General features: G+C 38.4%; 1 protein-coding gene and 1 long non-coding RNA gene across 5 annotated transcripts; one reads left to right on the top strand and one right to left on the bottom strand.

The window, feature by feature from the left end:
• Nucleotides 1-1,029: 1,029 nt before the first annotated feature.
• Nucleotides 1,030-9,841, top strand: LOC310728694 (transmembrane protein 248). Of its 3 annotated transcripts, none has more exons than XM_083546494.1 (8): nucleotides 1,030-1,148; nucleotides 1,996-2,109; nucleotides 2,704-2,895; nucleotides 3,007-3,250; nucleotides 3,334-3,493; nucleotides 3,575-3,731; nucleotides 8,972-9,106; nucleotides 9,680-9,841. In XM_083546494.1, exons 3-8 carry the CDS (start codon nucleotides 2,737-2,739, stop codon nucleotides 9,695-9,697), a joined length of 873 nt encoding a protein of 290 aa, XP_083402620.1. In that variant the 5' UTR covers nucleotides 1,030-1,148; nucleotides 1,996-2,109; nucleotides 2,704-2,736; the 3' UTR covers nucleotides 9,698-9,841. The 3 variants fall into 3 exon arrangements, with proteins under 3 accessions (XP_083402620.1, XP_083402621.1, XP_083402622.1); XM_083546495.1 differs by having other exon boundaries at nucleotides 1,042-1,127; XM_083546496.1 differs by having other exon boundaries at nucleotides 1,048-1,152.
• A 1,574-nt stretch (nucleotides 9,842-11,415) lies between these two features.
• LOC310729236 lies at nucleotides 11,416-12,461 on the bottom strand. 2 transcript variants are annotated; one of them, XR_014534518.1, is made up of 2 exons: nucleotides 12,398-12,461; nucleotides 11,416-11,880 (listed from the first exon to the last, which is right to left on the bottom strand). It is a non-coding gene; the product is annotated as an uncharacterized lncRNA (long non-coding RNA). The 2 variants fall into 2 exon arrangements; XR_014534519.1 differs by having other exon boundaries at nucleotides 12,366-12,442.
• Between the last annotated feature and the right edge of the window lie 24 nt (nucleotides 12,462-12,485).

Here is a 12,485-nt window from a genome sequence, read left to right as displayed (position 1 = left end):
GTTATAGCCTTTATATTTAATCACTGTACATATGCTTACATATCTATCACATGCTGTAAATATAATACATATTTATTTGCACTATTTGCACGATTGCTACTTTTTGCACTTCTGGTAGATGCCAAACTGCATTTTGTTGCTGCGTACCTGTACAATAAAGTTCTATCTATCTATCTATCTATCTATCTATCTATCTATCTATCTATCTATCTATCTATCTATCTATCTAATATTAATATGATGTGAGGTCCAGTTAACAGCTAAAACAGGTAGAAGTAATAACTACTTTTTACTTAAGTACATGTCAGAGCTAAGACTTATATAGAGGTATAATCAGTACTTCATTTTACCCGAGTATTTTAAAACATGAGTATCTGTACTTCTACTTAAGTAATGGATGTGTGTACTTTTGCCACCTCTGTTTATTTGCAAACAAGAATTCAACAATAATTAATCACAAGGAAGATATAAAGAAAGTAAGAAAAAATGGGACATACAGATAATGCAAAGACATAGAAAAGTAAAACTTTTTCATTATAAAAGATTAAAGGTCCCTTACATTGGAGTCAAGAATGAGTTATTGAAGCCTTTGAGTTTAAAGATTTTTACATGTTTTTGAAGGATTGAAGTGACGTCACGTGGCGTCACTATATTACCCACAGTGCAACTCCCTATGCTGGGCTGAGTCCATTGATATATCACATGTATTTTTGTGACTCTGCCCACTTTGTTGAATCTAGTATTGAATTCTGTTTTAACTTCCCTTGTATACTGTATAGGTGTCCTTGCCATTCCTACTTCCGGGTGTCGGTCTTTTTTCAAAATAAAGTCCTACATTTCAAAAACGCTTATTAACATTTTATTCACTTGACACACGTTTTTACCTACCAGTACTGTATCTGTTATTGCTTACTAGTGTTATTATTATTATTACTAATTAGCATTACTAGTTTGCATCTTTGAAGTGGACGTACGGCCAATAGTTTGTGCCTCAGATGATGATGATGAAAATTATGAGACTTTTATTTTGAATATAACACTAAAGCGTTCCTTTCGGCTGAGGAAGTAAACATGCAACGTAGATCATGCTTTTACCCAGACAGGAAATCGACAGGAATGATCATAATGTATGGGAGACAACAGTTTAAGCAAGTATATGATTATATTATATTTGCAGGAGTTTGATGCCCATGTATTAAAGATGCATTCTAAATTATTAGTGCAGGGAATAAACGAGGAGGTGACTGTGTGTGGCACTTTTATTGAGTCAGTGTGTGTGTGGACATTTATGGCAGTTCAGTTGGACAGAGACTGCATGCTGTTGAGTCTCTTTAAATAAATATGAAAGTAAAATTGTTTATATTTTGCTGTGGAATTGGCAGATGAGCTGAAGTGCCACTGGTATTAAAGAGGCAGCAGCTGCTATTAGTCTTCTGGGCTTTCTTGTGCTCTAACACTAAATGATGACGTGCACAAACAAAATGTGATCAAATATATAAAGTAGAGAGACAGTTTTTATGGTTCTGTCAAAGGTAATGTATGTAATAAGTGTATTTCTCTCAAAGTCAGTCATATTGTTTATGGGTATAAACACAGAGCAGGCATACCTAATTTGCCACCTGCCTAATATTGTGTTGGTCCCCCTTTTGCTGCTAAAACAGTCGTGACCTGTCGAGCATTAACTTCTTCAGCAATTTGAGCTACAGGAGCTTGTTTGTTGGATCGGAACACACCGACCAGCCTTCACTCCCCACGTGCATCATTGAGTCTTGGCTGCCCATGACCCTGTCACCATTTCACCACTGATTCTTCCTTGGAATACTTTTGATAGATACTGACCACTGGAACATCCCACAAGAGCTGCAGTTTTTGGAGATGCTTTGACCCTGTTGTCTAGCCATCACAATTTGGCCCTTGTCAAACTCGCTCAAATCTTTACGCTTGCACATTTTTCCTGCTTCTAACACATCAGTGCTATTCACAATTTGTTTACAGGGGCCTTGTCATGCTGGAACATACATCATTTGAAGACTGCCAGTGACAGCTGTTCAAACATCAAGTAGAAGTTCATTATACCACCTCAGTGCTGGAACAGAAAAGAGTCTCTAAGTAAGCCTTTCAGCAACCTTTATTTTAGTATTAAATTCAAAACATGCAGCCTACTTTCTAGTGGTTTTCACTGTATCACTTATTAATCTTGCCATTTTAAACATCTAGAGGGAAAAAGAGGGAGATTTAGCTAGTACTGCTTTAGAATGTCATGTTCTTATTTCAGGACTGCTATATATTTTACAGTTTATTAACAGCACTCTAGCTCTCTCAGCTACTTCTGTCAAAGTATTAGACAAAGTACTTTTGTTTTATTCTTTTACACCACTTGTGTGAAATGTAATCTATGTTCTGGTCCCACTCATATCTAAGTGAAGTGCAAATACATTGAAATTCCTCAGTTTTTTATGCTGTGCACTTCATTCCATAGTTTTGGTTTATGATTCTCTCTCTAGTCATAAGTGGAGCAAAACAGGATTCTGTTTGCCCCTTCGAGAGAAAGTTCTATGCAGAAGGATTGCAATGTAGAACCACTGTTAATGGTCTTTATTCTTAGGCTTTAATCTAATAAACCCTTGAAGAAACATATTATGTTTGAGTGTGTGCATGACACCAAAGCTGTACAGTGTAAAAGACTTACATTGTGTATTGCAGCCTTGAGCTTAAGTGTGGACGGTGTTCTGCAATATGGCTCGATGGAAACCCATCACAAACCTGAGGAGTAACATTATACATCATCCTCCAGTGGCTGTGTTTTTCATGTGCTTGCTCCTTTTAGCTGGGGCTTTCATCAGCATTGGGATATACTCGAAAAACCATGACATCAGGAACCCAGACATTAGCATGGTGATTATACTGTTCTGCTTTCTATTTATTCAGTAAGGAAAAAAAAAACATAAATGTGGTGTCCTAGATTGTTGACGATCCTTTTTTTTGTTGTTAATGCATGTGTTTCAGGACTGGAATCAGATGCTCGGGTCTCTGGCAGATTTGAAGTTCTGCACACAGTTAAACGATACAGATCTATTAAACGAAAAGCTGGATATGAACTCGCCTCCACTGTTAAATCATGCTGATGAATTGATTAACAACACACAAAAAAAAAGTGTGTTTCTACTAGTGACTTTGAGGACTGATGGAGACTACATGAATTACAACAGCATTAGTGACACATTATTGGGAAGTCAGTTGGGCCTCAAAGGTATGTGCTTTTCCTCTTAAAGAATGCAAACTGTTAGGGTGTTTAGGGATATTTGTTTCAGTGTATTCATTTTCTGCCCATAGGCTCTGCTGGGAAACAGACTTTAAATGTAACACTGTACTTGCATGTATCAGCCACCGAGTCCTCATTTATCCAAAAACCCTTGAACATGCAAGCAAAGCCTCAGTTCTACGATTCTTGTCTGAGGATTACAGCTCCAAACCACATTCTGCCTCAAACTCCGTAAGAGAACAAACAGCATCAATACATACTTCATGGGTGTTTTTCAAATATTATATACTTGTAGGCTTATGTTATTTTCAGGTTACCACCACAGTGTCCTTCTGATAAAAACCTGGAGAAAAACATACCTTCTGTAAGGGCACTCGCTATAAAATCAGGAGAAAAGAGTGCTAATGGACCTGCATGTTTCAGCTTGGAATTTACTCCTGACCCCAAACTGACTGTCTTTCTCACTCAGGTAAAACACAGTGACACACATAAGTAGTTTTAAAAGGGAATTTATATATATATATATATATATATATATATATATATATATATATATATATATATATATATTAATTTTTTATATATATATATATATATATATATATATTAATTATATTTATATATATATATATATATATATTAAATAAATATATATATATATTTATATATATATATATATATATATATATATATATATATATATATTAAATAAATATATATATATATTAAATAAATATATATATATATATATATATATATATATATATATATATATATATATTAATTATATATATATATTAATTATATATATATATTAATTATATAGTATTTATGTAACTTCTTCCTTAAGAGGTTCCTCTGTTCTCCACTTGTTACCTGTATTAATGGCACCTGTTTAAACTCATTATCAATATAAAAGTCACCTTTCCACAACCTCAAACAGTCAGACTCCAAACTCCACTATGGCCAAAACCAAAGAGCTGTCAAAGGACAACAGAAACAAAATTGTAGACCTGCACCAGGCTGGAAAGACTGAATCTGCAATAGGTAAGCAGCTTGGTGCAAAGAAATAAACTGTGGGAGCAATTATTAGAAAATGGAAAACATACAAGACCACTGATAATCTCCCTCGATCTGGGGCTCCACGCAAGATCTCGGCCCGTGGGGTCAAAATGATAACAAGAACGGTGAGCAAAAATCCCAGAACCACACGGGGGGACCTTGTGAATGACCTGCAGAGAGCTGGGACCAAAGTAACAAAGGCTACTATCAGTAACACACTACGCCGCCAGGGACTCAAATCCCGGAGTGCCAGACGTGTCCCCCTGCTTAAACCAGTACTGTCCGGGTCCGTCTGAAGTTTGTTAGAGAGCATTTGGATGATGCAGAAGAGGATTAGGAGAATATCATGTGGTCAGATGAAACCAAAATAGAACTTCTTGGTAAAAACTTAACTTGTCGTGTTTGTAGGAGAAAGAATGCTGAGTTGCATCCAAAGAACACCATACCTACTGTAAGGCATGGGGTTGGAAACATCATGCTTTGGGGCTGTTTTTCTGCAAAAGGACCAGGACGACTGATCCGTGTAACGAAAAGAATGAATGGAGCCATGTATCGTATGATTTGAGTGAAAACCTCCTTCCATCAGCAAGGGCATTGGAGATGAAACGTGGCTGGGTCTTTTAGCATGACAATGATCCCAAACACACCGCCCGGGCAACAAAGGAGTGGCTTCGTAAGAAACATTTTAAGGTCCTGGAGTGGCCTAGCCAGTCTCCAGATCTCAACCCCATAGAAAATCTTTGGAGGGAGTTGAAAATCCGTGTTGCCCAGCTACAGCCCCAAAACATCACTGCTCGAAGAGATCTGCCTGCTCGAAGAGATCTGCATGGAGGAATGGGCCAAACTACCAGCAACAGTGTGTAAAAACCTTGTGGAGACTTACAGAAAACGTTTGATCTCGGTCATTGCCAAAAAAGGGTATATAACAAAGTATTAAGATGAACTTTTGTTCGGTATGCGGTCCGGACCAGCTGCCTTGTGTTCAGTGCTGCCACTCTGCTAAACGCTGAATAGACATCCATTGTGGAGAGTGAGAGTGAACTGTAAGCAGTAGAAGAGTCAGTGGTTGAGGTGAAATGTCCTATGCCTTGATTGAAATTAGCAAAAAAGTGATTGAGTTCGGACAGTAGGAAGGCACTGCTGATTGGTTGAGATCAAGCTGTCGGTTTGTAGACTGTAATGGTCTGGATCCCTTTCCACATGCGTCTTGGGCTCCCTCTGCCCAAACCTTTACTGTCCTCACAGCTGGTTTCACCCGTTTGATCAGTGGTGTGTATTTGGGTAGCAGGAACAAAGAGAGGTGATCAGACTGACCCAAGTGGGGGAGTGTTTTGTCCTCTCTGGTAGAGCAGGAGACAGTATGATGACATTTTGGTAGTACAGATCTCAGGTTGGAGTGGTTGAAGTCTCCATCAACGACGATAGCTTCTTCGGGATGTGCAGACTATTGTTTGCTATTACCCGCATGCAGTTCCTCCATAGCAAGTTTAGCATTAGCGTCCGGGGGAATGTACATCGCAGTCACAACAATGGCAGAGAATTCTCTCAGTAAATAAAAGGGTCTGCACTTAATCATCAAATAATCTAAATGAACAGAGCAATGACTTTCAGTTACAATAGAGTCTGTGCACCATGATTTGTTAAGATAAATACACAGACCTCCACCTCTGCGCTTACCAGAGTCTACTGCCGTCCTGTCTGCCCGGGAAAAAACTGCGACCCCCGAGCTCAATGGTGATGCTGGGAATGATGTTGTTGTTGAATGTTGTCAGTATTTTTACTGACTCATGGGAGTCAGTAAAAATCATGACATTACATTCCTTAATCCACTTGTGTGATGTTATCTGGAGCAGCAGTTCATTTCCCGAGGGAGATCAAAGTCCGTTGAAAGTCCCTCTCTGTAGTTGTGACCAATGTCTAATAATGTTTGTCGGTTGTATAAGACATGTGCAAGTCTGTTCTGCCTCGCAATGTACACACGCCGCCATCTTGGTGACCAAGATGGGTACCCTGCGCTGGTATCCCAGAGCAGGGTACCCCAACCCTAACCAGGATTACTTAGACGTGGAGGATGATTGAATGAGGTGGTACCAAAAAGTTTCAAGACTAATGGTGCTAACTGGTGCTATTCTGACCACGTGCGTTACCATGTCTGTGATTTAATCATCGACAAATTTAATCATAGAACAAAGAGCAAACGTGAAATTCTGCATGTGGCAACCCAGCTATGAGTTTTCGAGGTGTTTTAAGAGGCACGCACGGAAAGAGGAGAGATTAGAAAGCCCTTCAACGACCTCAACCCACTCAACCATTCGGAAACTTGTGCATGAAGAACAATCCACATGATCTTACTTCCGCACCCACCCTACTCACCAGATTTGGCTTCTTCCTGAAGACAAAGATCCAGCTCAAAAGTACTTTCTTGCAAACAGAGCTAGTCTCGAAAACCTTTTGATAACACCTTGTACCTGTTATACAGTACAGACCAAAAGTTTGGACACACCTTCTCATTCAAAGAGTTTTCTTTATTTTCATGACTATGAAAATTGTAGAGTCACACTGAAGGCATCAAGGGCTATTTGACCAAGAAGGAGAGTGATGGGGTGCTGCGCCAGATGACCTGGCCTCCACAGTCACCGGACCTGAACCCAATCGAGATGGTTTAGGGGTGAGCTGGACCGCAGAGTGAAGGCAAAAGGGCCAACAAGTGCCAGGCATCTCTCGGGGAACTCCTTCAAGACTGTTGGAAGACCATTTCAGGTGACTACCTCTTGAAGCTCATCAAGAGAATGCCAAGAGTGTGCAAAGCAGTAATCAAAGCAAAAAGTGGCACTTTGAAGAACCTAGAATATGAAATTTTTCAGTTGTTTCACACTTTTTTGTTATGTATATAATTCCATATATAATTCCACGTGTGTTAATTCATAGTTTTGATGCCTTCAGTGTGAATCTACAATTTTCATAGTCATGAAAATAAAGAAAACTCTTTGAATGAGAAGGTGTGTCCAAACTTTTGGTCTGTAGTGTACATGATTCAGCAGGATGTCAGGGTCATTCTGGGCTGTTTATTGTTTAGACATTTTTCCCTGGAGGCCCCGGTTGGCCTTCCATATTGTTTGATTAATGTAGAGCTGGCTGAAGTGCAAGTGCAAACTGATTTAGGGTTGATCACAGCTGGTGATTAATAATAAGTCTATCCCTAATGAGCCAGTGGCAAGAGTGACAGGGAAAAAACTCCCTGAGATGGTAACCAGATGGGGAACCAGACTCAGAAGGGAACCCATCCACATTTGGGTGCCACCTAATGTTTCTCCATTATATGTTTATCATAGTTGAGGTGTGCTGTTCAGTGAACTATTAACTGATAGGTGCTTGAATGCAGAACTGTTAATGCTAATTGTAGTCTTGAGCCATTGTAGAAGACTATATCAATTACAGTCTTATCCATCCTTATACTTCTTGCGTTGCTCAGTAACTTCATGGATCTTTAGGCTGTTCATGTGAAACCATCCTAGGTTGGATTCAGTGGTCTTCAGTAAATCAACAAATGCTTTTACCAACTCAGCTTAGCTGTCCAAATGTTATTTTAAACAATTATTCAACTTATAAAGGTGTGCCATTTTGTGATTGGTCCCCTGTAGTGAATGATTAAAAACAGCATAGACTATATTTCCGGTCAGAAAAAATCAAATTATTTAGAATTCCTAGAGGCTCAAAAGTCTATATGAAAGCCTTCCTTATTAAAGGTCACAATGATACCAGGATTACTGGCTCAACAATTTATTCTTACTCTTTGCACCTAAGAGCTCATATACATGATAAAGAGCAGATAGCATCATCTCTGGACATGATTAGGTGCCCTCACTTTGTTAAACAAGAATTTGAACAATTATATTCTATAGTAGGACGCACGTTTTGAACTCTGAACTTCCCAAATTGGCACAATGGGGCAACAGAACTAGTAGATGAGAATCAGCTTTTAAAAAAAATTGTGTAGCAAATATAAAATTTTCATAGCTAAAAATAGAATCCATAAATAAGAAAAAATATTTAGATTGTCAGACCATCAATTTATTCATACATGTAGTGACCGAAAGTACATGGTAACCCAACACCCATGTGGGGTTATTTTTTCATTCCACATTTATCCCCTTTGCTGTTGTGTTCTTTAAGCCATAAGCATTTGTGAACTTGGGCACTAATGTTAAATGAGGATGTCAGCATTCTAAAGGTGTTCAATGGGGTTGAGGTCAGGGTTCTGTGGAGGACACTTGAGAGCTTCCACTCCAGCCTTGGCAGTCCATGCCTTCATGCCTCTCTTTGGGCAAACAATTGGGTTTGCACATCATAGTTTCATAAAGGTACAGTAAAATTGTAATGCTACAGCTTACAATGACACCCTATACGCATGTAATATTAAAGTGTCCACTAACTCTTACCTATATAGTGTATTTACTTTAATAATTCACCACCACACAACATTTCAAATACACAATACTTCTTCTCCTCAGTGATGTTGCACTGTATTCCACCAGTTGCTGCATGTGTTATTCAATGCCATAATAATTTATACACAGTCATACAAAGTATTTTGTTGATGAACTTTCAAGAACCAGGCGTATGTATTACTGTTTCTCACTCTACCAGGATGAAAAAAGTCTTGCTAGATATCACCTGCTGTTGGTCAGTATTGTTCTTTCGGCTCTCTGCATCACGATGTGTTTCTCAGGAACTGTTACCTGTTCCAAATCACGCCATCATCTTGCAAATGATTCTCAAAAGGTAACGAGAATAAACTCAACTGGCCTAAATGTACACTGGAGATCAAAATTAGAGAACAACCAACTTGTCTTGCTATGGCTGATAGGCTCATCCCTTTGGCCTTCATCTGGACAACCTGCTGCCGGAGGCTTTCAGTCACTTTAGAACGGCCCGCTATCTTGCAGAGTCAGTGAAACTGGAAGTTAGGCTGCCAGTTAAATAGGGGTTGACACATAATCAAGGAACTTAGCACCAGGTACCAGATTAACACCAATAACTGGGAGGTAACTGAAAGTGTTCTCTAATTTTGATCAGTGTGTTTTGTGCAAAATAATTTTTTTTTAAATGCCTTAGTTATTTTGTGGAAAAGGTGTTCTGGTAGCATGGTATAGGCAGGACAAAAACTCCAACTGTTGAGCAGTGAAGATGACATTATTTCAGAATGGTTCAATTGTTTATAAATTGTTCTCTAACTTTGATCTCCAGTGTATATATCCATTGCATCTCTTTTTGTGCACTTTTTTGCTGATCTAATAGTTCAGTGCTATTTGGTACAGTGTAATCGACCTCTAAATTATCCTCTTGACTTTTCAGGAAACTCTGCTTGGGTGACGAGGATAAGAAGTGCATCAGGAGTAGTGCACAAGCGTTGCTGCTTATCAAACACTGTGAAAGTCTATTTATGATTGATCTGTGAATTGCATCCTTTGATTTGCTCCAAAACAGATGTATTACACAATAAAATTGTTTCGCCGAGTCTTTTGTGATCTGTCTTCTATGTTTGGTGTGCAAAATTAAAAGTTTTTTTAATGTGAAATTTCAACCAATAGCTTTTCAGTTACTGATACAATTAGACACAACCAGGTTATCTTCAGTGCCTATATTGTTTCTTTATGTCCTGTTTTCCAGCATTAATGAGGGTAAAATGCAATAAGATGCAAGGTGGTTAAAGCATTGGACTCTGGATCCAAAGATCCCAGCACCACCAAGCCTGCCACCTCTGGGCCCATGAACAACGCCCTTAACTGCTCAGTTATAAGGACAACTGGATAAGGGGCTGCAGTGGGGTTAGAGCTAGCACCTTGGCAATGCTAGGGCTTGAACCCCCGACCTTCAAATTAGTAACCCAAACACCTTAACCACTGAGCTACCACTCCATCTCTAAGCAATCAGTCACTGGACCTAAAGGACCAACATGGTTTCCTTTCCATACTTCAACACAATGTAATTCTGTCTGGACTGCGGCTAATTGGCACCAACTTTACCACAATCTGTGCTGTAAAGACTTCCTGACAAAGCTCCTTGTGTAAAAGTATTGATACATTACTGCAAAACTTACTCCATTACAAGTTATGTCACCAATTCCAGTATGACGAGTGAAATGCAAAGTATGTGATTTAAAGAGTACTTGAGTATTTTACTCATATCGAACGTAGGCCAAACAAGTCTTTCAAAAAAGACAAAGTAATAAAACAATCTTTTAAACTAGTCTCTTTGAATAACATATATGTACAGTTTAATGTCACAAGGTGAACAAACTATTAGATAGAAAAAAAGAAATAAAAACTTTCCTTGGCAATGGCTTGAACCACGATCCTTGTAGGGACCAGCTGATCAGTAAGCCAACATCTTAACCACTGAGCTATCAGATACACTGTGCGTATACAATCAATAAGCCTAATAAACCAACATGGCTTCGCCAAAAAAAAAAAAAGTAGACCAAAGTCTTTCAAAAAAGACAACAAAATAAGGCAATCTTTTAAACAGGTCTCTTAAATTACCAAATAGATTTAATTACCAAATATATGTACAGTTTAATGTCACAAAGTAGACAAACTATTTCAAAAGAGAAATAAAAACTTCACCATGGTGATGCTGGGGCTTGAAGCCCCAAACTTATGTGGGGACCTGCTGATCTGTAAACCAACATCTTACCCACTGAGCCATCCCTTTCTACTAGTAACAGCAGTCAATAAGCCTAATGAACCATGGCTTCTTTTCCGTACTTCAACACCATGTAACTCATATTAAAAGTAGGCCAAACAAGTCTTTCAAAAAAGACAAAGAAATAAAGCAATCTTTTAAACAGGTCTCTTTAATTAACAAATAGATTTACAGTTTTATGTAACAAAGTAAACAAACTATTAGATAAAAAAAATTTTTATCCATTAAACCAACACCTTACCCACTGAGCTATACCCTTCTACTAGTGCAAGCAGTCAATAAGCCTAATGAACCAACATGGCTTCTTTTCCACACTTCAACACCATGTAAATCAGGGGTGTCAAATTGAATTGAATAGGGGGCCAAAACTCAAAGCACACTTTAGGTTGTGGGCAAATGAGGAAAAACATTTATTGAACACACTAAAACGAAATGTTTTTTTAACATAAATATGAATAAAAACAGACAGGAATATTATTCCAGAAAAAAAATCAACTTAAACTTGAAATAACTTAAAATATTTTGCTCTCCATTAAAATATCTCCAGTCAAACACAAGACGTCTCACACCTTCATCATGCAGCTCTTGTGAAACTCTCCCTCAGTAAATAACCGGCTGATGTGCCTCTGATTTCTCCTCTGCTTTCACACCATCTTCACTTTGTAATTTTGCTCTAGTGAAACACCTCTGCTGAAATGTCAGATTCTTCTTTAACTCTTCTACTCTCTGTATCTTCTGCTTTGCATTCAGGTTTTTCAGCTTCTCCTGATGTGTTGTCTCGTAGTGCCGTCTTAAATTCATTTCCTTAAATACAGCCACATTCGCTCCATAAATAAGACACACGGGTTTACCTGCAGCGTCAGTAAACATCTACTCAGAATCCCATCGGTTTTCAGAATCAACTTTTCTCTTTGCCACTGTGAGGCGCTGCTTCACAATAACTTTATAATAGTGTTAAATGCATCAATAGAAGCTTGACTTGATTGACGGTGGAATGTTCCCAGGCAGTTTCGGGTTTGGCGAAGCAGCTGAAGCGCTGCATTATGGGATATGTAGTTTGTGTGTTATCAGCACTTCATATCGACGGGCCATTAATAACAATAATAATAGATCTATATAAAATTATCTCGGGGCCCGGATATAATTGTACATCGGGCCAGATGTGAGTTGATTTGAGTTTGACACATAGATGAACCACAAATAAAGCAAAAAAAAAACTATAAACACTCTGGTTTTAATGCTGTTAGAATGACAACTATCTATTCCAACAAATTAACTCTTGTTTATGTTCTTGAGCTAAATTCTGCAAAATAACGACTTTAGCAATAAGTAATACCCAATTCAATCTTTCTCCAGGAGACCACAAACCTCGCCTTTTTGTGTTTCCATGTCACACACGGCGCCGCCATGAAATCCCAAACACGTCTTTCAGTGACCGACAGTCTTATCAGCGAAT

The sequence above is a fragment of the Silurus aristotelis genome, assembly GCF_946808225.1.
Source record: "Silurus aristotelis genome assembly, chromosome: 7".
Lineage (NCBI taxonomy): Eukaryota > Metazoa > Chordata > Actinopteri > Siluriformes > Siluridae > Silurus > Silurus aristotelis.
Note: the sequence above shows the minus strand (reverse complement) of the source record. Positions and strands in the feature narration are given on the sequence as shown.